This window comes from Danio aesculapii, chromosome 17 (genome assembly GCF_903798145.1).
Source record: "Danio aesculapii chromosome 17, fDanAes4.1, whole genome shotgun sequence".
Classification (NCBI taxonomy): Eukaryota; Metazoa; Chordata; class Actinopteri; order Cypriniformes; family Danionidae; genus Danio; species Danio aesculapii.
In genome coordinates, this window is record NC_079451.1 from 8,315,729 (window position 1) to 8,341,791 (window position 26,063).

General features: G+C 40.7%; 1 protein-coding gene across 1 annotated transcript in view; it reads left to right on the plus strand.

Annotated features, from left to right (window-relative positions):
• Positions 1-1,930: 1,930 nt before the first annotated feature.
• zgc:174356 (uncharacterized protein LOC100137120 homolog) overlaps positions 1,931-26,063 on the plus strand; it is a 94,823-nt gene continuing 70,690 nt past the window's right edge. Inside the window, exons 1-3 of the mRNA XM_056477298.1 lie at positions 1,931-2,207; positions 10,864-11,608; positions 13,471-13,568. Coding sequence (XP_056333273.1) covers positions 2,154-2,207; positions 10,864-11,608; positions 13,471-13,568 — 897 coding nt within the window. The 5' untranslated portion in view covers positions 1,931-2,153. The remainder of the gene's footprint in view (positions 2,208-10,863; positions 11,609-13,470; positions 13,569-26,063) is intronic.

A 26,063-nucleotide genomic window follows, 5' to 3' on the forward strand; every position in this document is an offset into this window, starting at 1 on the left:
TTATACATTTTTCATTCATTAATTTTCTTTTCGACTGACCCCATCAATCTGGGGTCGCCACAGCGGAATGAACCGCCAACTTATCCAGCATATGTTTTAAGCAGCGGATGCCCTTCCAGCTGCAACCCATCATTGGGGAACACCCATACACTCTCATTCACACACATACACTTTTAGTTTAAGCAGTTCCCCTGTACCGCATGTCGTTGTACTTGTGGGGGAAACCGAAGCACCCGGAGGAAACCCACGCGAACGTGGGGAGAAAACTACACACAGAAATGCCAACCAGTGTTGCCAGATTGTATCATACCAGAACCTCAAAATTATCGTTTTTGGAGGAAAATTATTGTACACGAGTCATACAGTACAGCTATTACAAATAGCGTTTTGACACAACCTGCAAATTAACATAATACTTAAAAAAAAAAAAAAGACGTACCTTAGTGGGAAGGTTCAAACTCCACCGCCGAGTCACTGCCCTGCGTGTGTTGCCAGATGTTAAGGGATTCATTTTGGGGTACAAATTGGATGCCGTCATGGACCGCAACATAGTGTTGGTTGGCTTAAAAACAGTGCACCCTCCCGAATTTCTAACACACTCTGAGGTGTCCATGAACCAATTCATAGTATCTGTAATGAGCCGTGGCTTTGTTTTGATGAGATTACCTTTGGAAAAACACGTTCACATGACGCATTTGAATAGGGAAAAACGAGAACATCAAAAGCAAACTCCTCTGTCCTTTTCACCTTCTTTTACAGCACTACTTTTTAAAACTTTATTGCTTAAACAATCAACCTCAACCTGAAAACAACTGACTTAAGCATTGCCGCGCGCTGCAGGAATGTTAACTCGCACGAGAGAGCCATTGTCAACATTAATTGGCTGAAAAAATGTAAGGTAAGATGAAATATAAAACGTGTCTAACTCCACGTTCACCTCACAGACAGTGGACAAAAGATGCCGCTAGATCAATAAGTATAGAAGCCCTAACATTACAATGAAATACATTTTAAATGCCATAAAATTCTGAAATTATTGAACATTATAGGATTTTTTTCAATATTGATCATACATCATATAGAGGTCGAAATTATCGTACAAATACGATAATTATTGTATTAACATCTGGCAACACTGATGCCAACTGACCAAGCCGAGGCTCAAACCAGCGACCTTCTTGCGACAGCACTACATACTGCACCACAGCGTCGCCCATTTGTAATTATAATTATTATTATTTTGTTACTGGACAACTAGAAGGTGAGACTGTTTCACATCCAGTACACTGTTTGGAACTAAATGTTCTTTGTCAGTGCTCACATGAAGAGCCTTTCCTATTTAAAAATCAAAAATCAAACAAAACATGCTCAGGGGAGCTTAATTAATGTATCGGTGCTCTTTGGGTAAAGGATTCATCAGAATAAACAGCAAAAGAAAGTGGAAAAATATTAAAAAGCCTTTATTGACATGGCTATTTCTTAAAACCAGGGAATAGCCATGTCAGTGAAGGCTTTTTATTTTATTTTTTTCCACATTTAATGAGTGTCTTGGACTTTCTTTTACTGTTTAGCCTTTTCTATTTGTTGCAACTTTCCATGCCACAAATGATTCTAAAAGAATCACTCACTCCTTCACTCACTATCCTTTGGCTTATTCCCTGTATATCAGGGGTTTATCATTTTAAAGGTTCTTCATAAATTATCAATGGGGATAATGAAGATTATTTGTTATCCATTTAAAGCAAAGGTTTCTACAAATGCATCCTGCAACCTGAAGAACAATATTCTCACTAGTCTCTCCTTCCGCTGGGGAAGTGTGAATCTGTGGGGGATGTTCACAGTGCAAATAAAGGCCAACCGCTTTTACAGCCGCAAAGTAGAACATTTCCTGATAAGAGACTGTCAAGAGAAACAGGTTTCCTCCTGCTCCAGCTGACACACATGTGACTGACCTTAGTAAGCATTAACACGAAAACACATTTCTCCCATCCACTATTCCCTCTAGACAGTATGAACGCTTGACATGGATTTACTCTTCCAAACAAGGCTTTAATATTAAAAGACACTTTCTATATCCGTCAAAGCTGAACATGTCGTCATGGAAAGAGAAACTGAGGAGAATAGTTACAGTGGAGCCGGTGATCTTTCTCTAAATGACCAGCAGTTTCATTGTAACACCTGCATATCAACAGATGATTATCACAAAGGTAAGAGAGCTGCTACTTTTGCCATTTAAAGCAAGAAAAGTAAAAAAAGAGAGAGGGAGAGGGGGAGTGAAAGGGAAAGACATTAATCAAGTCGGTCCAGCGAGTCAGTGTTTTGTTCTTTGAACTGAAAAACAGGTCAGCAGGGTCCAGTTCTAGTACACAAAACGGAAATGCCCGAAGCACAACCACAGAGCGCTTGGAGAATAGCAGCGGAGCTGGAGATGTACTCAAAACCCAAAACTACAGCAGGCATTAATCAAGCCGAACCGACTTTGACAGTCCCAGAGCAAAACAACAGGAGCTGTGATCACTCATGCACTAGATTAAACAATCGCTGACACTCATTAGTCTGTATTCCGCAGCTCAACTTAAACATCCCATATGCACGAACAACTTCGGCATCTTGAGTATAACCTTGTGGGATGCTGTATGTGGGCAGTGGCCGGAGATGAACTGAGATTGTTTTTGGCATTTTTTGACCTGTGATGTGACTGGGGCATTTAAAGGTATGCAGTATGTAAGTTTGACACCCAGCGGTGGAACTGGGTATTGCACTCCTGGTTCAAAACACATGCAAGCGCAGGTTGCCAGATTGATGACATCAAATTAAAGGCTGGTTTAAATCGTGTTCTAAATAAATGCAACAACAAAAAAAAAAAGCTAAATAAAAGGCATGTGATAGAAGGAACATTTTTCATATTAAAATTAGTTTTTGTTCTAACCAACACCTGAAATTTCAATTATAGAAACGGCTTCTATTTCTTACAGCGGAACTACAGAAAACCATGACAATGCTCACCTTAAGTACACCTCATGTTCTTTATTCAGTGTTCAATGCTAAAGATATGCGTTTGAATGGCATTTTACATGACACTTATTGCCATACTACTGAAAGCAGCAGCAAATAGTTCACCTCAGATCTTGAAAATAAAATAAACCCTTTGAAATGAACTGTAGAACTGTGACTCAGTGCAAAGTAACACATATCAGTGATTCAACATGTGCATTTATTAATGTTAAACAGGTTTAATGTGTATTAATTAGATTAATAGTGAGTGCACTATTCTGTGCTTCTAAATGGCTGTTTAAATATCCGTCATGTTTCGTCTGGTGCAAACAGCCAAACCGCTTATCACTGCAAATCTCGTCACGTAGCATGTTGTTAGGACACAGGGATACAATAACACCTGCTCACCTAATGTTTGTGTTTGTAATATTTATATTATTTGCTAATTAATAACCACCTCATGTGGAACACTGAAACCGCGTCTCATTTGGAGTCTGCTACTGTCAACCAGAGGTCGCATATTTAGACGTGGACACCTACTTTGAGAGCCTTTCTGACTGAATGAATTAAATACGCTGTTTTCCACCAAGGCAACCCGGGGTGCTGAAATATAATTGGCTAAACTGGCATTGGGCGGGTTAAAGGGACCAAAACAAAGACAGACGTGCCAGCACGGAATGCACATTTTCAAAGCAGAATATCTGACTTTAGCATTGTTTTTCAGAGAAACAAAATGTTCATTTAGCATGTTTCCTAAATATCTGCAAATATATATCATGGTATTTTTATGCTTTAGAAGATTAAAGTCTTACAAACAGCACACTTTATAAAAAATAAATGAATTTATAATGTAGAGTAGTTGAGTTGCATGTAATGTATTCAATGAGTGAAGACAAACCTTTTAATGAATTGCAAACATTTAACGATAATGTCTTTAGGTATCATTTTCACGTTTTGCATAAACACTATATGCATTGGCACCCATGAGTGTGCTGCATGGGTGTCGCTAGGCCTATTTTAGGTGGGCTGTAGCCCCCCATATTTCTACTTAAATTTTTTAAATTTTTTGCGATTAGCTCATAAACTGTACACTAAATTATCACCTCAGTCCTCTTTAAATTTGATATGAAAACAGCGGCTGAAGCTGTACAGATTGAGAGAACAAGGTGTCTGTTTATCGATAACTTATAATTTCAGCTTATTTGCTATAGATACACTTGTATCACTTATACCAATGTCACAGAGGAGCAACCGGGTTTCCCCATCTACCGTTTCCTCAGTGCTCACCTCATCCAGCAAAAATGTAACTCTTAACGAACATTTCGCTATTTCAAAATGAACTACGAATATAAAACACACTACAGTGTATGTGGCATTAACTAGTCTATACCATACAGTCATGCACAGAAAGGATTAAACACAGTGACAGAACCATTTACTGAATGTACTCATTTTAACTGTCAGGGTCACTGACAGAGATACAATAGAAACATCACGTGTTGTCTTGTATTAAAAAAAAAAATATATATATATATATATTATTATGATTCAGATTGTTAAATGTGTGAATTAGCCTGTCGGTTTAAAAATATTTATATTTATGCCATTTAATTAGAAAAGTGGCAGTTTTATTTATTTAATACATGGAAACATTTAATTAAATATATTTATTTAATTAAATATTTATTTAATACATTGTACTACAGTAAACAGGCGTGTCGAGCCTATTTGGCTTATTCAGAACTCAAATTGATATGCCTGTCTATACAATAGAGTGCTAGTTTAGCATACAACTTTACCATATTAGTCAAACATTTTCAAATGTATTACTTTACTTAAATGTATTACAATACTTCTAAATGTAATAGTAGGCTTACATTATATATATATATATATATATATATATATATATATATATATATATATATATATATATATATATATATATATACACACACAGCTGGTCAAAAGTCAATGGTGCAGGATTTTTATTATTGTATAGTGTATTCTTTATATTATTATTGTTATTTACAGATAACGTTAGTGATATGCATCTATGCAGGAAACATGTATACAAATTGTTTAATACACACACAGGGATGTACAGTAGTACACAAATATCTTTAGTTATGAAAAATCTAAAAACCGCTATCTCCTCCCATGCCTTCCTCATCTCAAGAGGCTTTGGTGGAATCCGGCTGTGTTGTAGCCAGTTTGTTCATGACAATTTACATTTGTTTAGTGGTAATATAATTATAGTGTTTATCATATGTATATTTATGTTTGTTTTTATAATTTAATATTTTTTATAATTTATAGACTGTTTTTCCCATCCTTAAAATAACAAAAGTGGATCCGGACATGCCCTTAGTGCTTCTGCACCATATGCTTTAGACTTTACACTTAGTTCATTAAATAAGAGCTCATGCTGTCCATTTTGTTGTCTATATAGAAAAGGGATTTCATACACAAATATAAAACACATTAAATGTACGTTTCTAATGTTTCAGATAACGTATGTAAAAGTGTTGACATTGGCATGAAATATTATTATTATTATTATTATTGGTGTTTCCCAGTGTTGGGTTGCGGCTGGAAAGGCTTCCACTGTGTGAAAAATGCTGGATAAGTTGACGGTCCATTCCACTGTGGCAACCCCTGATTAATAAAGGGACTAAGCCGAAAAGAAAATGAATGAATGAACTATTGCTACATTGAAAGACATTATGTTAGAAGTCTTTTGTAAATAATGGTATTTTTTCCCCTTATATTTTGTTCAAAAACTTTCTAAAATACAAAAAATTACTAAATAAATAACAAAAAATAACACAATTACTTTAATTTCAATACAGTTATGTAAGTAATACTTATTTTTACTGAAGCATTTGAACTTAAAAGTGATGAATATCCAACAGAATATTGAATATTGCATATTATAATTATAATTTTTGTTTTGTTTTCTACCATGTTTAAAATGGTACATACTCATTAATTTTCCTTCACAGCGGAATGAATTACCAACTATTTCAGCATATTTTATGCAACGGTTGCCCTTCCAGCTGCAACCCAGTACTGGAAAACACCCATACACTCTCGCATTCACACACACAAACTTATAAACTACGAACAATTTAGTTCATCCAATTTACCTATAGTGCATGTCTCTGGACTGTGGGGGAAACCGGAGCGCTTGGATGAAATCCACGCCAACATGGGGAGAACATGCAAACTCCACATAGATATACCAACTGGTCCAGCCAGGACTCAAACCAGTGACCTTCTTGCTATAAGGCAACAATGGTATATACTTATATACATTTTAGCATTAAAATTCATTCTTCCCCAAATATATAAGGAATAGCATCAAAGTAAAATGGCAAGAACACGTGACAGAAAATAATATCTGTGAACAGTGCAGACATTTCAATGAATATAAATAATGCACTCAACACATGCATCTGCTTTAGGGAAACGATTTCCAAAAACATGCAGCTGTTTTTAGTTCCTGCTCTTGTCATGTTGCATTTTTACCCAGCGTAAATGTCCTTCCTTTCCTCTCTCCTTTAAATTCCTTTACCCTTCCAGTGAACTCTGCAGCTCCACGCATAACAGCTCTCAGAAAAAATGCAGATGAATATATCATACGAATGAGCACAACTCCACGCTGCGAAAACTGTTCGAAGATTAAAGAGGTTCCAATCATTTATTGCAAAGTGCTCATTTACGCCACTCCTAATGACCTCGAGTCTTGCCATTTACTCATTGATATCATCATATTTGCGAGGTTGTGGCTCGTGAGCTTCCCTGAGGCTTGTTCTTACAATAACTGAGGGCGTCCCCTGGTGGGATGAGTGACTGCCTCATTCTTATAATGCCTTAAAGCATCATTAGTGATGGCCTATATATGACAAATTTGAAAAATAAAAAAAAAATTAAATTAATCTTTAAAGCTGACCTTAGAAGTGAAGGAGTGTTAAATGTCAAGCTTCTGATGTACAGTAGATACAAGTTTGAACAAAGAGCTCAACTCCACCCTACAATAGTACAAATTTTAGCATGTTTGGTTTTATCAGAGCAGTTTCCTCATGTAAAATATGTCCAAATAGGTTGTTTGTGCAAGCAGCATTCATGAGTTATAGTTTAATTTTAATGTTAATCGTTTGATGTGAACAATCACAATGATGCATTTTGAATGTTCAGTGCATCACACGATCAGCTGCTAAATTTAAGTCTGCTTTCACGTAATTGATGGTGCTGAGCTAGTGTTTGGCATACATACATACATTGGCTGTACATTTAAATACACACAAGCAGTGATGAGAGTAACGCATTACAAGTAACGTGAGTTAATATTAATATTAGTAATAAAGTAATATTACTTTTTTAAGTAACGAGTAAAGTAACACAAAACTTAATAAAATTATGTAATGTGTTACTTTGTAATGCCAGTTAATTTTTAGATTAATTAATTCGCTTTTAAAAAATACGTTGCTGAATTAAAATTAATGTAATCACGTTGAATCACACTCAATAAGAGAATGAGCTTCCTGTGGGAACAGACTGAAACCAAGATGGCAGAGCCTTATATCTCTGTGATGGAAGTATTCTCATTATTTTGAACACATGGAAGAAAAGGGGTTAGTCTCAATGGACAGTGATTTTACTGAACTAATAAGACAAAAGTAGGAAACACATTGCTTTCAACTTTCATTCATTTGTCAATGCGGCATGTGTAGCGTCAGGAAGTTTAACATTGTTGTAATTTTTTTAATGCTTTTTTTTTTAAAAGGTAAATGAATGTGCAAGTTATACAGTGTGTCATTAAATGCAGAGCACCTCTACTTAAAAATAAAAAATACCCTGCAAGTTCTGAGAGAGATCAACCCTTAGCCAGGTATGAAAAAGCAACTCGAAAGTAACTCAAAAGTAACATAACGGAAATTACTTTCCGTAAAAAATTACTAAGTAACGCAACTTATTTTTTGGCAAGTAACTCAATATTGTAATACTTTACTTTCAAAAGTAACTTTCCCCTACACTGCACATAAGTATTAGCAGGTGGTCTCGGCTCGATTGAAACAAACTCTGGAGCGGTTTGTAATGAGAAAGTGATACGATCCGAGCCCGGTTATTTCACAGTGTTTTATTGATATGTAATAGGCATACGGCTATATGAAGAGAGAATTATGAGTAGGGCGGGAAGTCATTCCAGACATCTCAAGTCTCCCGGAAGTTTCGGGTCTCGAGTCTCTTTGCAAATGCACAGAGACTCCCGGATGCCCGCAAACGAGTGATAATCTCCCGAAAATCACGCATCTCTCTCCCGGTCCTCAAATACGTCACGCACCCTTCTTTACGCTCCTATAACCTTGTTGAAGTGTTTTGTATTGTGTTCATCCAGTGTTGTGCAAAGAACTGCACAAAATAATCCTTTATTCATTTATAATATGTCCTTGTAAATATGATTAATGTGAAAAGGAACAAAAGTTGTAGTGTCATACTGCTTTTAATCACTAATGTTACCTTGAAACTAAACAAAACAGGCTAATTCTGAAAATGTACCCCTACAGTATATACATTTTTGGCAATCGCGAATTACAGTGCATCCGGAAAGTATTCATGGCGCTTCACTTTTCCCACATTTTTTTTTATGTTGCAGCCTTTTTCCCAAATGGATTAAATTAATTTATTTCCTCAACATTCTACACACAATACCCCATAATGACAATGTGATTTTTTTAATTGTTGCAAATTTATGAAAAATAAAGAAGCTGTAAAATCACATGTACATCAGTATTCACAGCCTTTGCCGTGAAGCTCTAAATTGGGCTCGGGTACATTCTGTTTCCGCTGATCATTCTTCAGATGTTTCAGCAGCTTAATTTGAGTTCACCTGTGGTAAATTCAGTTGGTTGGACATGATTTGAAAAGGCATACACCTGTCTATTTAAGGTCCCAGCCAGGGTTGACATTGCATGTCTAAGCACAAAATAACATGAAGACAAAAGGAATTGTCTATAGACCTTCGAGACAGTATTGTCTGGAGGCACAAGGCTGGGAAAGGTTACAGAAAAATTTCTGCTGCTCTGAAAGTACCAATGAGCACAGAGGCCTCCAACATCCATAAGTGGAAGATGTTTGGAAACACCAGGACTCTTCCTAGAGCTGACCGGCTATCTAAGCTGAATGATCGGGGGAGAAGGGCCTTAGTCAGGGAGATGAATATAACGCGATGGTCACTCAGTCTGAGCTCCAGTGCTCTTCTGTGGAGGGAGGAGAACCTTATAGAAGGACAACCATCTGTGCAGCAATCCGCCAATTAGGCCTGTATGCTAGAGTGGCCAGACGGAAGCCACTCCCTGCCTGGAATTTGCCAAAAGGCATCTGAAGGACTCCCAGACCACAAGAAACTAAATTCTCTGGTCTGATGAGACTAAAATTGAACTCTTTGGAGTGAATGCCAGGCGTTACGTTTGGAGAAAACCAGGCACCGCTCATCACCAGGCTAATACCATCCCTACAGTGAAGCATGGTGGTGGCAGCATCATGCTGTGGGGATGTTTTTCAGCAGCAGGAACTGGAAGACTAGTCAGGATAGAGGGAAATATGAATCCAGCAATGTACAGAGACATCCTGAATGAAAACCTGCTTCAGAGTGCTCTTGAGCTCAGACTGGGGCGACGGTTCATCTTCCAGCAGGACAATGACCCAAAGCAAACTATCAATGGAGTGGCTTCACAACAACTCGGTGAACGTCCTTGAGTGGCCAGAGCCCAGACCTGAATCCTATTGAACATCTCTGGAGAGATCTGAAAATGGCTGTACACTGTCGCTTCCCATTTAACCTGATAGAGCTTGAGAGGTACTGCAAAGAGGAATGGGCAAAAATTCTCAAACACACGTGTGCCAAGCTTGTGGCATCATATTCAAAAAGAACCAAGGCTGTAATTGCTGCCAAAGGTGCATCAACAAAGTATTGAGCAAAGGCTGTTTTCAGGTTTTTTATTTATAATAAATTTGCAACAATTTCAAAATATCTTTTTTCACATTGTCATTACGTATAGCTGCATTCCGTCTTTTAAATGACCGTTACAGGGCGGTATATCGCTTCCTTTCTCGCTTACCAGCTGACCGCTTACCTCCATATGGACGGCTTTTCCACAGTTTTCCAGTTTGCCCAGTAGCTCACCACGTATGTTAGTGGCCTTAAAAGGCAGAGCGGAGTTGACTGCAAAAGATGGGGTTCGAGTCTGGTGAAAAACAGTTCCAGAAAGCAGGTAAGATAAAAACCAAAAAGATAAAACAAACAAGTAAATAACAGGATGAGAATGTAGTAAAAATCAGGTGGCCGCAAGGCTTTTCTTTTTCTGGATTGCTTTTGAAAACCCTGTCGTTTGGGTTTAGGAAAATGGGTGGGTGCTGGTCAATCTGTGGATTTTAAAACACTATCATTGGGTTTAGGGAAGGAGGAGGCTGGGTCAGTCGATCGGTCAGTCAGTCAGTCAATCAGTCAGTCAACAGCGGCCTCTGGTGGATTTAGGTGAGAACAGCAGGCATGAATGGCACTCATGAGAGAAATTTGAGATCTGAAAAAGCATACACAGCGGCCTCTGGTGAATTCGTGAAAACAAAAACTACAAAAAAGTAGCTCCTAGGTCATATTTTGCTCTCTCCAGAAACGTATATAGGGCTACTTAATCTGAATGAGTCTGGGTTAAAACTAAACGTATATTTTTGCAATTTTACAAAAATGCAAGCTGAAGCACAAATATTTACGATGAGTCTGTTTAAATTTTGATATAGTGTTTAATCTGTATTCATGTGGTGCCTTTTATATGTAAAATATGACATTTTGAATCCATTTTCCAGGTATGTCAGGAAGTGCTGAAGAACGTCAGTATCTGCAATGACCCTGAGCACTACAAAGAGTATGAGCATGTTCAGACTACATCCTCCTACATCTTTCTTCAGTTCAACGCCATCCTCAGCCTGGTCTCCATCCCTCCTGCCATCATGCTGGGCTCGTGGTCAGACCACGCTGGCCGTCGATCTGTCATGGCTCTGCCGTCAGTGCTGTCTCTGCTGAGTGGAGGCTTGCTCTTGGCTGTTTCTCTTCTGGAGATCAGTGTTTACTGGATTCTGATGGCTGCCGCTTTAATAGGCCTGACAGGCGGCCATGTCTCCATATTCCTCAGCTGTTTCAGCTACCTGGCTGACTTGACCATGGGCTCCAGTTCCACTCGCACTTTGCGTATGGCAGTGGCCGAGTCCATGATTTTTGTTGGAGGCACGATGGGCTTTCTACTTGGAGGATTCCTGGAGCAAGAATTCGGCCTTCAGGCAGCATTTGGGGCTTATATTGGCTGTCATGTTCTGGTGTTGCTTTATATTGTGCTTTGGCTGAGAGACCCTTCGGTGGGGAAAAATACACGCTTGGTTCCTTGCAAAGAGGAGATGACTGAGAGCGGATCTCAGGAAGATCAGTCTCGGCTGTTTATCATAAAGTACGCCAAGATGTCTTTCAAAGCAGTGTTCAAGAGGAGGTCAGGGCAGGAGAGGATGAAACTGCACTTTCTCATGCTCTGCACCTTCATAAATAACCTGGTGGCTGTAGGTCAGTGTATGAATTTTTACACATACACGCGCACACACAGTGTATATCTATATCTATATATTTAACCTGTCAAGAATACCATAATCACATTAACCACAAAACCTAAAGTAAAAATTTGTATTATATTAATACAAGCATTTGTATTATTATTAATTGTAATATTATTATTATTGTTGTTATCAATTATATTATTATTATTATTAATATTATCATCAATTGTTTTATTATTATTATTATTATTATTATTATTATTATTGTTATCAATTGTATTATTATTATTAACATTATTAGTATTATTGTTGTTGTTGTTGTTGTTATCAATTGTATTATTACTATTATTATTATTATTGTTATTATTATTATTATTATTATTATTATTATTATTATTATTATTATTAATAATAATATTAATATTATTATAAATTGTATTATTATTATCAGTTTATTATTATTATTATTAACATTATTATTATTGTTGTTGTTGTTGTTATCAATTGTATTATTATTATTATTATTATTATCAGTTTATTATTATTATTATTTCATTCATTCATTTATTTTCTTGTTGGCTTAGTCCCTTTATTTATCCAGGGTTGCCACAGCGAAATGAACCACCAACTTATCCAGCACTTGTTCTACACAGCGGATGCCCTTCCAGCTGCAACCCATCTCTGGGAAACATCCATACACACTCATTCACACTCATACAGACAATTTAGCCTACCCAATTCACCTGTACCACATGTCTTTGGACTGTGGGGGAAACTGGAGCACCCGGAGGAAACCCACGCGAACGCAGGGAGAACATGCAAATTCCGCACAAAAACGTCAACTGACCCAGCCGAGGCTCGAATCAGCGACCTTCTTGCTGTGAGGCGACAGCACTACCTTCTGCGCAACTGCGTCGCCTATTTATTATTATTATTATTATTATTATTATTATTATTATTATTATTATTATTATTATTATTATTATTATTATTATTATAAGGCATTAGAAGATGCAAACAGGAGAGTGGAAATGACTTCCTGTATAAAAAATGTCTTTGCTCAAAACATTATTTAAATGGATTTTAAATGTGGGTCAAGATAGGCCAAACTAATGTGGCCCACATCAATTTTTAACAACTGGGACAAATTATACCTTTGACATCTGGCCGATATCTTGTGTGCCACTTGAAAGAAGGTGCCACCTCTGCCAAACCCGGGCCATGTTTGGCCCACATGTTGTATGCCAGTATATGCAGCTTTATGCCAAATCTGGGCCAGAATTCTACCTGGGACTACCTGGGACTCATCGAGGCCTTTGTGAATAGATTAGAATAGACAGAACATTTGGTAAATTTAATTTGAAATGAAAAATATTTAAAACAAGAAAATATATATAAAAAAAACATCCAAAAGACTCCTTTGTAAAACTTCAAAGCATAATTTTTCTTAAGTTAGTGTCAGCTTTGAGGCTGTAATGAATGATGAATGCAGCTAATATGTTGCCGTTGGTCGAGCGGCTGTTTATGATGATAATACTGCTGAACCACTGCAGGCAGCATTTAAAGCACTCAATCTGACTACTGTCACTCCTCAGGCCACACACACACACATTAACATCCCTATAAAAATCTTCAAATTAGTTATTGGCGCTCCTAAATATTTGCATCTTTAATTTTGCCTAATTTAATCGTCATTATTTTTATCTGCCCATAACGTTCAATCATCTCATTTGAATTACACACCACACTGCTTTGAAAAAGATCGATCTTTGGATGTCTTGCCAATAAAAGAGTTGCAAAAAAAAAAAAAAAAATGAGAGAGAAAGAGGGACATAAATAATAACGTGCTTTTATGTGTATTTGTCTCCCCAGGGGAACAGTCGATCTTGCTGCTGTATTTGATGTATGAGCCGAGAGAGTTCACAACTGCCCTGTTTGGGGTTTTTAACTCAGCGAGGATGCTCTTGTTGGTAAGTGCTCTTGTTTAATGCAGTAATGCTTTCTCAGATGACTCATGTCTCTCTGCTAAACCGTGAGCCGAGATCAGCCGATGTCCTTGAAATACCACTAAAGCCGTAGATTTCAGCCTCGAGCAGAAGAAGAACGGCCATTGACTGGACACAGCTGCACGTCTTTGCTTTCTCTTCATTTCCCTCTTTTCTTTGCTGGCAAACGCACAGCTGAGCATAATAACCTTGCACACACAGCCCTTTGATAAGCAAACATGTTTGCATCTTTAATATGGGATTTTCTTTTGAGAGGAAATGATAGGGTAAAGATAAGAGAATGACAACACATAATAAAATAGCAGCATCAGCCGAGTCTGTGACGCAGTTCTGCTCTGGATGAGTAATGCAGCAATATGGCATTAAAGGCACAGTTTGTCATTTTGGACGCTAGAGAGTGCGTATTCACAACAAACAAAGGCTTAGTTTGATGACTAAACACTGTGACTGAGTGAAAAATCATGGGAGTTGCGGTCATTACATTACATACGTACTAGCTAAAAGGATTTTTCTGGATTTCTTTGAAACATTTGGGATAATGTAAGTACATAAGTCAGTAAAATATACACACACCGGCCACACAGAACTGCCTTAATCCTAATTAGATTAGAGCATAGATTTACCAAGGTGCTGGAAATATTCCTCAGGGATTTTGGTCCATATTGACATGATATCATCTTGAGTTGCTGCAGATTTGTCGGCTGCACATCCATGATGTGAATCTCCCATCGGTAATAAAATAAGTAATAAAGGTGCTCTATTGGATTGATATCTGCTGACTGTGGAGGCCATTTGAGTACAGTGAACTCATTGTCATGTTCAAGAAACCAGTCTGAGATGAATCGTGCTTTATGACATAGCACGTTATCTTGCTGGAATGGGTACACTGTGGTCATAAAGGGATGGACATGGCCATCAGGTAGGCTGTTGTGTTGACACGATGCTCAGTTGATACTAATGGGCCCAAAGTGTGCCCAGAAAATATCCCCCACAGCATTACACCACCACCCCCAGCCTGATCCAAGGTAGGATGGATCCATGCTTTCATGTTAATGACGCCAAATTCTGACCCTACCATCCGAATGTCACAGCAGAAATCGAGACTCCTCAGACTAGGCAACGTTTTTCCAATCTTCTATTGTCCAATTTTGGTGAGCCTGTGCGAATTGTAGCCTCAGTTTTCTGTTCTTATTTGACAAGGAGTGGCACCTGGTGTGGTCTTCTGCTGCTGTAGCCCATCCGCCTCAAGGTTTGACATGTTGTGCGTTCAGAGATGCTCTTCTGCATACCTCGGTTGTAATGAGTGGTTATTTGAGTTACTCTTGCCTTTCTATCAGCTCGAACCAGTTTGGCCATTCTCCTCTGACCTTTGGCATCAACAAGGCATTTGCGCCCACAGAACTGCCGCTCACTGGATACCTTCTGTTTTTCAGATCATTGTGTGTGAAAATCCCAGTAGATCAGCAGTTTCTGGAGTACTCCGACCAGTCTGTTTGGCACCAACAACCATGCCTCGTTCAGAGTCACTTAAATCCCCTCGATTTGAACTGCAACAGATTGTCTTGACCATGTCTACATGCCTAAATGCATTAAGTTGCTGCCATGTGATTGGCTGATTAGAAATTTGCATTAACGAGCAGTTGGACAGGTGTACCTAATAAAGTGGCCAGTGAGTGTATACATTTGAAGTCAGAATAATTAGCCCTCCTGTATATTTTTCCCCAATTTCTGTTGATTTTTTTTCAACACATTTGTAGACATAATAGTTTTAATGATACATTTCTTATAACTGATTTTCTTTATCTTTGCCATGATGACAGTACATCATATTTTACTAGATATTATTTCAAGATACTAATATAAGACTTAAAATTTCATTTAAAGGCTTAACTCGGTTAGTTAATTATGCAAGTTAGGGTAATTAGGCAGATCGTTGTATAATTGTCACAACCACAGGGATCTAGCCCATGCAGATCGCTGGAGAATTACAAATCTACCACCAATGAACTACGAATCCCACCATACCTGTACTCACACACCAGTTGCAGTTCACCCGCTGATAACACACACACACACAGCTAGTGACTCATCATGGACTGACTACCTGGAATTTATATTTACCTCTCACACACACGAGCTGCATCCCAAATTGCCAATAGTATCTGGATGCAGCCTTTATAATGCAAGCTGAGATTGCATCACTCAGCGATGCAATATCAGACACAATATACTCAAACGGAGCGAATGACGTCACTGAGGGGTAGGGTTTGGTGTGGGGTTAGGTGAACCCATTACAAAGCATTGGATGCAGCTCAGACTGCACTGTGCCTGGTCTGCATCCAGACCCCTCTCCAAATGACAAACTATACACTATGTACTTATGCACTTAATAAATCTACAGCATAGTATATGTATGTCGTGTCGTCCCAAATGGAACATAATTTTTTTTAATAAGCGGAAATTCAAACCATTTCCCAGATGACGTTTGACGGTTGCCAAATTAGTAAACAAGTAAATGACCAAACTACCAAATAATACCTGCCATGAGTATATGGCAGGCGGAATAATCAATTATGTTAGAGAATTTAGCTTTCACAATCTAAAATAAATAATATTTCATGATCAAAGCAGCGGCCGTTGAGTGCTTGAAGTCAAATAAGTCCACACTTATTTTTAACCTTTGAATAAGTGCATCATCCGGATAATTAAAGTGCACTTATTCTTTTTAGAGTTTTCAGTGTGAATGCACTACTTACACTATTTATACTACAAAGTGGTGTAGAATAGTGCATAAGTATGCAATTTGGCAAATATTCACACTTTGCTGAGTCTTGTTGTTTGTTTATCCTGTAGCATGACGAAGTGTTAATCCTGTCTAGTCTTTCCGTGTTTAGATCCTTGCCTTGTTTTCCTGTTCTTGATTCCTTGCCGCATAGTCTGACCTTTTGCCTGTTTTTGACTACAATCTTGGATTACCTTTATTCTTCTATTTTGATTCTGTTTTGATCATTGCCTGTCTGACTACTCTTATTAATAAAGAACTGCACATGGATCCTCAACTCCATTGTCAAACATCCTACTGTTACAATAGTTACGGTTTGTTCTGTAGACAATCAAAAAAAAAAAAAAATAAATAAATAAAAATTATATATATATATATATATATATATATATATATATATATATATATATATATATATATATATATATATATATATATATATACATATATATATATATATACATATATATATATATACAGTTGATTATTAGCCCCCCCTTAAATCGTTTTTCTTTTTTAAATATTTCCCAAATTATGTTAAATAGAGCAAGGAAATTTTCGCAGTAAGTATGATATTTTTTCTTCTAGAGAAAGTCCTATTTGTTTTATTTCGGCTACAATAAAAGCAGTTTTTAATTTTTTTAAAAACATTTTAAGGTCAATATTGTTAGCCCCTTTAAGCATTTTTTTCGATAGTCTACAGAACAAACCATCGTTATACAATAACTTGCCTAATTACCACAACCTGCCTAGTTAACCCAGTTAAGCCTTTAAATGTCACTTTAAGCTGTATAGAAGTGTCTTGAAAAATATCTAGTAAACTATTATTTACTGTCATCATGACAAAGATAAAATAAATAAATGAGTTATTAGAAATGAGTTATTAAAACTATTTTGTTTAGAAATGTGTTGAAAATAATATTCTCTCCATTAAACCGAAATTGGGGAAAAAATAAACAGGGGGGCTAATAATTCAGGGGCTAATAATTCTACTTCAACTGTATATATATATATATATATATATATATATATATATATATATATATATATATATATATATATATATATATTGCTAGTAATAGGGAGCTAATAATATTGATCTTAAAATTGTTTTTAAAAACGTCACTTTTATTCTAGACGAAATAAAACAAATAAGACTTTCTCCAGAAGAAAGAAAAAAAATATTAAGCATAATTTGGGAAATGTTTGAAAAAAAAAAGATAGCAGGGCTAATAATTTTGACTTCAACTGTAACACTGTTCTAGTGTTTTTTTTTGTTTTGTGTGTGCGTGTGTGTGTGTGTGTGTGTGTGTGTGTGTGTGTGTGTGTGTGTGTGTGTGTGTGTGTGCGCGTGTGTGTGTGTGTGTGTGTGTGTGTGTGTGTGTGTGTGTGTGTGTGTGTGTGTGTGTGTGTGTGTGTGTGTGGATATTTTAATAAAAAACGTCCTAGATGTTGTGGGATATATATATTTCTACACTGAAAAATGAAGGAATTTACATGGTCAGCAATGTTCCTGTCTTTATGAGTGTGAGTAATGAGATGACATGCTAAAGGTCTGAAATAAGCAGATGATTGTCACATGATGTCATGGTTCTCAGGGTACGTCAATGCAACAGTTTTTAGGTAAAAACAGAACACTTTTTTTATGCGTTTTGGTCGTTCATTTACAAGGTGTAAAACAAACCGGTTTCAAAGTGCACATTTCTGAAATGATACAATTATTGTCTCCATGTAAACTACAAAACAGCAATATCCTAAAAACATTAAAACATAATTTATAGTCATACATGAGTATTGGACAATACCTAATTTATAGTCATTTAAATTAAATTTTACTTTATTTTGTTCTATTAATTAAAAAAAAAATGTTGAAATGTACAAAATATTAAAGAAATAGTTCACTCAAAAGTGAAAGTTTGGTCATCACTCTCCCTCCACTTGGTCCAAACCTGATTTAGTTTATTTCCTATATTGAAAAAAAGAACAGAAAAAAATATATACTGAAGAATGCTGGAGAAAAAAAAAATAGCCATTGATCTACAGTGTTTTTTATTCTTACCATGGATGTCAATGGCTGCTTTTTTCCAACATCATTCTGAATTTCTTCTTTTGTGCTCAACAGAAAAAAAAATATTGTGTTGAAATGTGGGGAATACATCTAAATCTAATTTACAATACATTATTTTACAGGTCATAATGTCAATACAGTAGAAAGTAATTTGAATGATAGAAAATGTGGGGTATTTGGATACTTAAGTTTAATGATTTGGTTACATTTAAAATGCCACAAGTTATGTTTAAGGCATGGAATAAATTACTTTTGAAGTAAGACAAGGGGGATATAATTTGAGAAAAGAACAAAAATTCAAGAACAACTTTAAAAATGTCTGTGTGTATTATAGTCTTGAAAATTTTTTAAAACAGTGTCTGTAAAGTAATCAATTTAAAAGGATGTATAAAAATAATAAAGGAATATGTTGATAGGTTGCTTCAGCGACGCTCACGCCTCGCACTGACACGCTGCTGCGTGCGGTATGAAAGCTCTAATCTGTTTACATGGACGCCGAAAAAACATGCGCTGCTCACGCTCTGCTCATGCGCTGCTGAAGCTGAAGCAGGCTTTACACATCACACATCACGCTACATTACACAACTAAAGTTTAAAATAAGATCTAGTAGTGGACCACTTCTTTAAAAGAATGTGATTTAATGTAGGTGTTTCCCAGTACTGGATTGTGGCTGGAAGGGAACCTCTTTGTAAAACATATGCCAGAATAGTTGGTGGTTCATTCCACTGTGGTGACCCATAATAAATACGGAACTAAGCCGAAGGGAAATGACAATGAAGTTGAAGTGATAGACGAATAATGTGGAAAGATGTGGTAATGGGGTAGGGAAATAATAAGCGGTGCTTCATTCCGCTTCAGTTCGAAATGGATTTTTTTGTTGTTGTTGTTGTTGTTATTTTAAATGTACATGGATAAGTAAATATTTTTGTTGATTATGATGAAATGTATTTTGTTTGAAGAATTGCTTTAAGTGTATGATATTCTGTTCGAAATAAATAAATCAAATCAAATCAAATCAAGAAAAACAACACTAAGTATTTTGAAATGGGTTTTTTCGGGAACCAAATCAGTATTTGTTATTGACTTCTGAAGGACTGGGTCACATTGAAGACTGAAGTAGTGATGTTGAAAATTAAGCTTTGGCCTTACAGTTAATAAAACACATATGAAAGTTTATAAATATACATATTTTTTTCAGCATTTATGATCAAATAAATAAATTAAAGAAAACCTGAATAAATATTACTCACCCAAACTTTTAAATACTTTATTTAAATACTTTATTTCTAAAAGCCAATACGAAATGAACACGAAATACATAAACATAGGATGTTCACCACTTTTGATTAGAAACTCTATGCAAAATAAGAGTTCTACTATTGATTACCCTTTCCAAAAAAAATCATTGTGCTATTCCTTCACTGTGGCATTAATAGAACAGCTCTGCAGTTTGAGTCTGTCTGTACAGCAGCAGTGATGGAAACCAGGTTGAAGTCTGCTTTGTTTTTGCTGCCCATCACGAGGAGCCCTTTCTCTGAGCAGGTCGATTCAATGTCTCAGAGTGACACTTAAACAAAGCCTGCCAGTTAAGAAGACACCCTTTCCGATCGGAGAGGTGATGGCTCTCCATTTATGCCAGGACGCACCACTGGGGCTCCAATAGCTCAGCTGCCTTTTGTGTGCATCGATCCTGATAGAACCTATTATACAATCTGTCTGTAGGGGATGTCAGCTAACACACTGCCACCCAATACGCCGAGCAAAAAGTTTTAATTAACCACAATTGAAAGAGTCAATTGAGGGGAAAAAAAGCAGACAAAGAAACTTTTTTGAATACAGAGGAAGCTGATCATGTACAGCGCTGTGCAAACCTTTTAGGCCATTAGTAGTTTTTGCCAACAACAACAGAAAAAGGTTGGTTGTTTCTACATTTTAGTCTAACGTGTCAGTAGGAAATATTAGTTTACATTTACAAACATTATATTTGGCCATTTATTGTAATACAACCTAAATCAGAAAAAGTTGAGACAGTATGGAAAACGCAAATAAAAAAAGAAAGTGATTTGTACATTTACTTTGACTTGTATTTCATTGCAGACAAAACAACATACATTATTTCGTTTTTTATTTATTTTTTTTTAATAAACACGTATTCCAATTTTGGTTCTTGCAACACATTTCAAAACAAGTTAAAACAGTAAAGCATTTACCACTTTGTAATTTTGCCATTCTTTTTCCCAACACTTACATGTAAAAGAGATTCAGGGACTAACGACACCAAGTAATAAAGTGTGTCAGGTGTACTTTTGTCCCATTCTTCCTGCAAACAAGTCTTCAGGTACAAAAGTACGAGGTCTTAATTGTCGCAGTTTGCACTTCAAAATGCACCACACATTCTCTATTGGAGACAGGTCGGGACTGCAGGCAGGCCAGTAATGTGTGCAGAATGTGGTTTTGCATTGTCTTGTTGAAATATGCATGGGTGTCCCTCGAAAAGAAAACAGCATATTGTGCTTCAAAATCTCTATGTACTTTTTAGCATTAATGGTGCCATCACAGAAGAGCAAGTTACTTTTGCCAAGGGCACTAACACAACCCCATACTATGACAGACCCTGGCTTTTGGACTTGCTGGTAACAGTCTGGATGATCCTTTTCTTTAAACTTATATTTATTACTGACACACTTTCGGTAGTGTAAAAGTAACACATTACGAACCCATTTTGACTGTAATTTAGTTTTTGTTTTTCAGAAATAGTTTTTTAATATGTGTACTTTTACTTGAGTATATTTTTAGTTCCCCTTCGGATGGGGAACTCCAATGCTATGTGGAAACTTCCACTATGGGGATTTCGTCAGAATCCAATCATCTGAAAGAGTATAAAAACGGGCCAATGAAATGCCAATGAGTTGGCAGCGTCAGCGTGCACAGCTGGCGTCAATGACAATCAGTCATGCTATAAAGACGCAGCCAGTGCCATGCTCGACATCCTTTCGCTTTCAGAGCCTTTCACGAAGCTTCTGAGAGAGTCTTTGAGGGTATCTCCAACCTGTGTCTACAGAGAGAGATCGAGAAGCAGCTTCTCCCGGTCCAGAGCGCGTATACGCAGTGGCAGATGGTCGAGCTGGGTATTTCTCCCTTGTCTGGCGTCCTTTGGGTCCGGTCCTCCAAGAGCGGTTTGTATATAGGAAAAAAGCTTTCCTAAAAGAGCAACACGGTCGTGCAGCGCGTCTTTTTCAAGACGTCACTCCGACCGTGCGTTTCTGGATGCGGTGGTTTCCTATCCCCGGATGATGGGCACGAGCACAGCGTTTCATGTCTGGGGGTCCAGCATGTTAATGCGGTGCTCGCGGGCAGTGCATGCCATCACTGATGTCATGTCTGTTGCGCAGTTAAGATCGCGGCTCGCTCTTGCAAAAGAGCCACCCACCCCAGTTGTCCCCCGCACTGCGGTTGGCACTCGGGCAGATCTGAGGGTTTCAGTGAGAGTAAATCCGCCGCCCCCGGGCCGTGGACCTCTCGCTCCTCCACGCGCTCCATCCAAGCTTCAGGTGAAGAGAAGCGCTCCGTCCTTGGATGGTCGCTCTCTCACCTGATGACACCGGGGGTCAGATGTCCATCGCTGCATCGGAGGATGGGCTGTCATTGTCTGATGAGGATGCGAGCCTGCTCGCTCCCTCCCTCCGGGGTGGAGAGCGCGGCGTTAGCATCTAAAAAGCAGACGTGATGGCCGTGCTTTCTCGGGCTGCTTCGGCCGTGGGTCTGGTGATGGTTTATCCCCCAGCCCCGCGGCCGGACCGACTAGATGGGTGTGATGTGGAGGATATAAGGAGGCAAGACCTTCAAAGCCTCCCATCCCCTTCTTCCCGGAAGTGCACAGTGAACTCACGCTGTCCTGAGGGCACTTTTTTCTGCCCGATCTGCGTGCGCTTCCATCCTCACCATCCTTGGAGGTTGGGCTGTCAAGGTCTGACGAGGATTCGAACCCGCTCGCTCCCTCCGGGACTTTGAGCGCGGCGTCGAATCCAGAAGCAGACTTTGCGGCTGTGCTTCCCCAGGCTGCTTCGGCCGTGGCTCTGGAGATGGTTTATCCCCCAGCTCCGCGGCCGGACCGATTAGAGGGGTGTGATGTGGAGGATGAAGGCGAGACCTTCTAAGCCTCCCCATCCCCTTCTTCCTGGTTGGGCACAGTAGGCTCACGCAGTGTGCTGCGTGCGCCTTCCCCCTCACCGTGCACGCTATGGCCACCTACCAGCGCTACCAAGCGCAGGCGCTGGCCCGGCTGCGCGAGGATGGTTCTGACCCAGGACTGAGCATGCGCTCCGCACCGCAAACCGACTATGCTCTTACAAAAAAAAAAAAAAAAAAAAAAAAAGTCGGCTGTGTGTGCCCTGGGAAGGACGATGATCACATCCGTGATCCAGGAATGCCACCTCAGGCTAAACCTGGTGATGTGCGTGACGTTGACAAAGTTCGCTTTCTTAACTCACCCATTTCCCAGGCTGGCCTGTTCGGCGACACTGGCAGTGAATTCGCCCAGGAATTCACGCCGGTGAAAGAGCAGTCGGAGGCGATGGGCGAGGTCTCTATCGGCGGGATTGTATGACCGCTCCCCCCCCGCCGAGCCATCCACATCCGCTGCTTTTTCGCCGAGGACGCCCGCCCGCAGCTTTGCTTCGCCGCCCCGCCTGCGCCTCCGGCCACGCGGCTGCGCCGAGCATCGCGCAGGCAACCAGCGTCCCCCGCCCAGGGCGCCGCTAAGTTCGGTAAAACGGACCGCGAAGCGTCCCTGAGGCGGGCCATCTGGGGAGGAGGGAATTTGCTCTTTCCCCGCTGGAGGGCGGGGCACGTTATTTAAAGGCGTAAAAAAAAAAAAAAAAAAACGCCATCAAAATCCTCAGTGAAAGAGCACTTTTCCCCTCCTCCGGATGTGACAGCCGAACACTGCCAGTCTGGGACGCTATGCCTTCCAGCTCGCAGGATCGGTGCATTTCGCCAATGGCTCATGGAGCACGAGAGAACGGTCTCCTTTCTCTCCACTCCCAGCCCCTCTCCTGGAGTTTGAGTGCGAGACGAGAACATCTCCTCTCCTGCTCTCCTGTGGGACCCCAGCGCTCCCCGGATGAGCCCACTCACTCCACGCTGCCCCGCCGCTGGCACGTCAGCGATCGTGCGGGTGGGACCATTTGCGGGGGCTCTGCCTGCCTGGTTAGCGCGGGCCAGCCCATCGCAATGGCTCATCCATACGACCAGACTCGGCTATGCGATTCAGTTCGCTAAACGGCCTCCCAGGTTCACGGGCGACCAGGGTCAGTCCTGCGTCCGCCCCTGTCTTGCGAGAGGAGATTGCTGTCCTCCTGGCGAAGGATGCAATCGAGCCGGCCCTCCAGCCGAGATGGAGCGTGGGTTTTACAGCCCGCACTTCATTGTGCCCCCCCAAAAAAAAAAAAAAAAAAAAAGCGGTGGGCTATGGCCAATCCTATATCTGCACATTTTGAACCGCTGCCTTCACTGGCTGCGCTCCGAAATGCTTACGCAGATGCGCATCACGCGATGCGTTCGTCCTCAGGATTGGTTTGCAGCAATAGATCTGAAGGACGCATATTTTCATATCTCCACACTTCCACGCCACCGGCAGTTTTCTGCGGTTTTGCGTTTGAAGGTCGAGCGTGGCAATACAAGGTCCTCCCCTTCGGGCTCTCTCTGTCTCTGCGAGTTTTCACCAAGCTCGCGGAGGGTGCCCTCGCGCCCCTTCGGCTCGCCGGCATCCGCACGCTCAATTATTTCGATGACTGGTTGATTTTTAGCCCACTCTCGGGAGCAATTGATTATGCACAGAGACAAGGTGCTCCGGCACCTCCGCCCGTTGGGGTTTCAGGTCAACCGAGAAAAGAGCAAGCTCGCCTCCGTGCAGAGCATCTCCTTTCTCTGGTTGGAGCTGGACTCGATCACTATGGAGGCGCGCCAGAGAGAGAGTTCGACAGGAAAAAAAGTGGTCCCCCTGAAATTATTTCAGAGGCTCCTGGGGCATATGGCATCCGTAGCCGCGGCCACGCCGCTCGGATTGCTCCATATGAGACCACTACAGCATTGGCTTCACGATCGGGTCCCCAGACGCGCATGGCACGCGGGCACACACCGAGTGACTGTCACTGCGCTGTGTCACCGCACCCGCACCCCCTGGAAAGGACCCCTTCTTCCTACGGGCCAGTGTGCCCCTAGGTCAGGCGTCCAGGCAGGCTGTTGTTTCGGCAGATGCCTCCAGTATGGGGTGGGGGGCCGTGTGTAGCGGGCATGCTGCTGCGGACCTGTGGAGGGGAACCCAGCTGCATTGGCATATCAACTGCCTAGAGCTGTTGGCAGTGTTTCTCGCTCTGCGCCGCTTTTTACCGGTGCTGAGGGAGCAACACGTGCTGGTCAGGACGGACAGCACGGCCGCGGTAGCGTGTTCCATCCGGATGGGGGTATACGCTCCCGCTGCATGTCTCAGCTCGCTCGCCGTCTGCTCCTCTGGAGTCATACGCGGCTGAAGTCGCTGCTTGCTATTCACACCCCGGATGGGCTCAACCGTGCGGCCAACGGGCTCTCACGGCAGCTCCTTCCCCGGGAGAATGGCGACTCCACCCCGAGTCATGCGTAAGTATGCACTCCCCCCAGTGAGCCTACTCGCGCAATTTCTGTGCAAGGTCAGGGAGGACGAGGGGCAGGTCTTGCTAGTTGCGCCCCTGGCCCAACCGGACCTGGATATCAGAACTCTCCCTCCTCGCGACGCCCCCCCTGGCGAGTCCCTTTGAGAGAGGACCTACTCTCTCAGGGACAGGGCACCATCTGGCACCCTCGCTTAGTTCTGTGGAACCTCCACGTGGGGTCCATAAGACGCGACGAGGAAGACTTAGGTAACCTACCGGTGGCGGTGGTTAATACCATCACTCAGGCTAGTGCACCCTCTACGAGGCATGCCTACGCCCTGGAGTGGAGTCTATTCACTGAGTGGTGCGCTTCTCGCCGAGAAGACCCCCGATCTTGCCAGATCAGTGTTGTGCTTTCTTTCCTTCAGGACAGGTGGAGCGAAGGCTGTCGCGCTCCACACTGAGGGTTTACGTGGCCACCATCTCCGCTCATCATGATGCGTGGATGGCGGCACCGTGGGGAGGCATAACCTCATCATCCAGTTCCTCAGAGGTGCGAGGCGGATGTTTTCCCCCGCCCCCCTCTCATACCCTCTTGAGATCTCGCGGTAGTGCTACGAGCCTACGTGGAGATCCCTTCGAACCACTCGACTCAGTATCCTTGAGATTTCTGTCCTTGAAGACAGCTCTGCTGGCCGTGTTGGCATCGGTTAAGAGGGTTAGGTACCTGGAGGCATTTTCGGTCAGTGACTCGTGCCTAGAATTCGGGCCGGCCTACTCTCACGTTGTCCTGAGACCCCGGCCCGGCTATGTGCCCAAGGTTCCTACCACATCGTTTTAACAATCAGGTAGTGAGCCTGCAAGCGCTGCCCACGGAGGAGGCAGACCCAGCCCTTTCATTGTTGTGTCCTGTTCGCGCTTTGCGAATATATGGGGACCACACTCAGAGCCTTAGATCCTCTGACCAGCTCTTTGTCCA